Source organism: Colobus angolensis, unplaced genomic scaffold, assembly GCF_000951035.1.
Source record: "Colobus angolensis palliatus isolate OR3802 unplaced genomic scaffold, Cang.pa_1.0 Scaffold512, whole genome shotgun sequence".
Lineage (NCBI taxonomy): Eukaryota > Metazoa > Chordata > Mammalia > Primates > Cercopithecidae > Colobus > Colobus angolensis.
The window spans coordinates 5,914-9,769 of record NW_012118622.1 but is presented as its reverse complement, the minus strand read 5'-3'; the positions used below and the strand labels follow the sequence as shown (position 1 = coordinate 9,769).

Below are 3,856 nucleotides of genomic sequence, written 5' to 3'. Positions count from 1 at the left end.
TGAAACTCATGACCCTAAATAGACGAACAACTTTGAAGAGGAAGAATGAAGCTGGAGGACTCACACTTCCTGATTTCAGCATTTACTACAAAGCCCCAGTAACCAATACAGTGTGGTACTGGCATAAAGGAGGACATAGAAATTAATGAAATGGAACAGAGACTCCAGAAAGAAATACTTGCATATATGGCCAAATGATTTTCATCGAGTGTGCCAAGATCGTTCAATGGGGAAAGGATAGTGTTCTGATCAAATGATATTGGAAAAGCTGGATATCCAAGGGCAAGAATGAGTGGAACCTCTACCTAGCATCATATACAAAAATTAACCCACAATAGATCGAAGATCTAAGTGTAAGAGCAAAATCTATACAACTCTTAGAAGAAAACATAAGATAAAAACTTCATGATATTGCGTTTCACAATGATGTCTTCGTTGTAACAACAAAAGCATAGGCAACAAATAAAATGGATAAATTGGACTTCACAAAAATCAAAACGTTTTATATATTGAAGAACATTATCAAGAAAGTAAGAAGGCAACCCATGAAACGAGAAACATATTTGCAAATTATAAGTGTGATAACAAATTAATTTCCAGAATACACAAAAAACTACAAGTTAACAACAGCAAACATCCAAAAACACAACTACAAAATGAACCAAGCATTAAAATAGAGTTTTCTCGAAGGAAGATATACAAATATCCAATAAGCCCATGCAAAGCTCCTCAGCATCACAAATACTTAGAGATATGCAAATCAAAACCACGATATGACACCACCTCACACACTTTAGGATGGCTTTGATAAACAACAATGACAGCAATACAAAACAACAAGTGTTTTCAAATACATGAAAAAATCGGAGCTCTAGTGCATTGCTGATGGGAATGGGAAATGTTATAGCCACTGTAAAAAGTGGTATGGCTGTTTCTCAAAAAATTAAACAATAAATTACAATTTGATCCAGCAATTCCACTTCTGGACATACTCCCTATAGAATTGAAAGAAATTTCAACAAATATTTGCACGTTGATGTTCAGAGAAGCATTACACACAATAGCCAAAAATGGAAACAATGGAAAAGTCCATTGAAAGATAAGTGGGTAGGGAAGTGAGGTATATCTATACACCGAAATGTTATTCAACCTTAACAAGGAATAAAATTCCATTACATCGTGCCAAGTGTATGAACCTTGAAGACATTACGCTAACTGAAATAAGCAAGGCACGAAAAGATAATTATTATATAATTCCATTTATAAAAGATAGAAGAGCCAGTTACATAGAGACAGAAAGTAGAATGGTGGGTGCTAAGGGTTAGGTGGAGAAGGAGTGAGAGTTACTGTTTATTGGGTACAGAGGTTTAATATGGTAAAATGTAAAAGTTCTGGAAATGGATAGTGTGATGTTTACACAACACTAAATTGCACACTTAGAAATAATTAATGATAAGCCTTATATTGGATATATATAAAGTGTCCTGGTAGTCTTACACTCTATAAATACACACTTTTTGGCATAGCCCCTTTCCTGCCATGCAGAACCCCAGAGGTGAATCTCCCTATGTCTCCAAGTGTGCATCACTCACTGTCCTCTGTGCTGTGTCCCACGTGCTGTGCCAACAGCCTCATACAGCCAGTGACTTCAGAGCCAAGACACAGCTCAAGAGTCTGCCCAGAGGCTCCCTCTTTTTTAATTTCCCTGCAGCCTAGCCTTCACATCAACTGGCAGCTTGATTTAGCCAAATTCAGGACAGACCACCAGGGCTCTTTCTCCACACTTGCTGGTCCCACACCAGGTGGAGTCAGGCAGGGCCAGTCACCGGAGAAGCCCGGAGTAGAGCAGGGAGCAGTGTGAGCTGCCCCTCTCTCATCCAAGGGGTTTCCTACTCTCATTTGGGGGAAAAATGTGAGCTTGTTTCAAAGCCTCAGATGCTCCTTGTAGGTCATGCAGTAGGGAAAAAAATAAAGACGTGGCAAAAAGGGATGTGTTGGTGACAGCGAGAAGCAACTGGACCTTGAGGACTCTCCTTCTTGTCCCTCTGTGAAGCCTCTTCCACCACATAGGGCTCAGGGCTGACAAAGACCCCTCCCTATCTTTCTCAGGCTGGATACAAAGTCAGCCATGAGAAAACAGAAAAATAAGGAGAAGAGAGTCCGTAGAGACAAATTGGGAGGGTTCAGGAGGAGAATTTAGGATTTGCTTCTGCCAATGGGACACAGGCTGGGAATTAAAATGTTTTCCTGGGTCTTCTCTGAAAGGCAGATAGATTCCACCTAAAAACCCTATTGCCAGTCATGCAGGGATCCACTTACGAGAGACTTTGATAGTCTTGAATGCAGAACTTTTGCTGCCAGTGGCTGAGTTACGAGCGGAGCAACCATAGATTCCACCATGCTTTGTAGTAATTTGGCGGATAGAGAGCTCTTGTCCTGATTGCAGAAACTTCCCATTAATCGTCCAAGAATACTCGGCTGGTGGGTTAGAGTCCGCGAGGCAGTATAAGTAGAGGTTTTCTCCCGGACGGTAGAAATGGAGAAAGGGGAATGGAGAGAAAATGCTGGGGATGTGTGGACCATCTGCAGTAAAGAGAATAAAGTCACAGGTGATGTCGTCTGAAGGAAGGGGATGTTCCTGGTCTCTTAAAGGGACACAGTGTCCCTATGAGTCAAGTCTCCCATGACAAGAGCATCTCCTCCCCTTATATTTTTGTTTAAGGCTGTGCATACCCAGAATTTCCCAGGGCAGGGAGTCACAGCCAGCCCTGGTGTCCAGAAATAAGTGTCTGTACTTGGACCTGAGAGAGACTGAGGTGCCTGGCCTGTGTTCGTTTGGATTTTAGCGGGTGGCATGGTCCACAGAGGAACCAAAGTTACAAAGGACATCCAGGGTGACTGGGTCACTGGGGGTGCTACCAACTTGGTCCCGTATTTCACATTTTTAGGGGCCTGTATCATTTCTTGTGGCATTGCCTAGAATGAGGATCCTGTTTTCACCGGGTTCCTTTAGCCTGGAACTGTGTGGATAACAGAGACAAGATTGTCCTGTATGGCACCTTTGATTCCTCCACAGGCATCCTTTAATCAGAGTTGGCATCTCCCTCCCATCAGCCCACCTGAGTCCTTGAAAACCAATAGCTGTTGCGTGTGTCACAAGACAAATGTATGATGATCTAAGGACTCAAAGACTGTGAGGCCACCTGCTCTGGCTTACATAAGCACAGACTTTCTCAAGTGTGAATTGATCAGCAGTGTTGGGTCATAGACAGACACATCAGTGGGAGTCACAGTCCCTGGTACCCCTCCCAGTCCCTCTCTAATCAGCTGTCTGGCTGGCTCACCTTGGGTTCCTTACCTGGAGTGTGCAACTGCTGTGCCCCTTCCAAATTCCATCCTACTTTGCCCCCCTAGATGTGATTTCCCTGCAGCTTCCATTTTCAAGGACATTCTAGAGATGAGTAATAATGGGACTTCCCATTGTCCTGAAACCCTGAAGATACTGAGCAGCCTGGCCTGGGACTGGATGTTTCAGCAGAAATAAGACAGGGGAGACCACAGTCAAGCCTGGAGGTCAGTTCAGTCATCAAACCTTGGAGGCACAAGGTGGGATAGTTTTCTGCAGGTGTTTCATGATGATTTATTTGAGCCAGTAACCTCCAAAGATAGAGCAGAGTGCAAGGAATGATGTAGAAAGAGTGAAGGGGAGAGACAAGAGCTGGTGACTTTGGAATAGAACCATGTTCCCTGTTCTGGGTTCTTTAAGTTTCCTCTCCTTCTGTAGAGGGCAGGTGAGGACTAAATGGATCTTTCCAGAAATACATGTGGACATTTGCAAAAGCAGAACGGACTGGTG

At 43.2% G+C, this 3,856-nt stretch overlaps 1 protein-coding gene across 1 annotated transcript in view; it reads right to left on the bottom strand.

The window, feature by feature from the left end:
* Positions 1–2,299: 2,299 nt before the first annotated feature.
* The window catches only part of LOC105525025 (pregnancy-specific beta-1-glycoprotein 2-like), a gene marked incomplete at its 5' end in the record, with an annotated part of 3,735 nt that continues 2,178 nt past the window's right edge, over positions 2,300–3,856 (bottom strand). The window contains one exon of the mRNA XM_011960541.1: positions 2,300–2,583. Coding sequence (XP_011815931.1) covers positions 2,300–2,583 — 284 coding nt within the window. The remainder of the gene's footprint in view (positions 2,584–3,856) is intronic.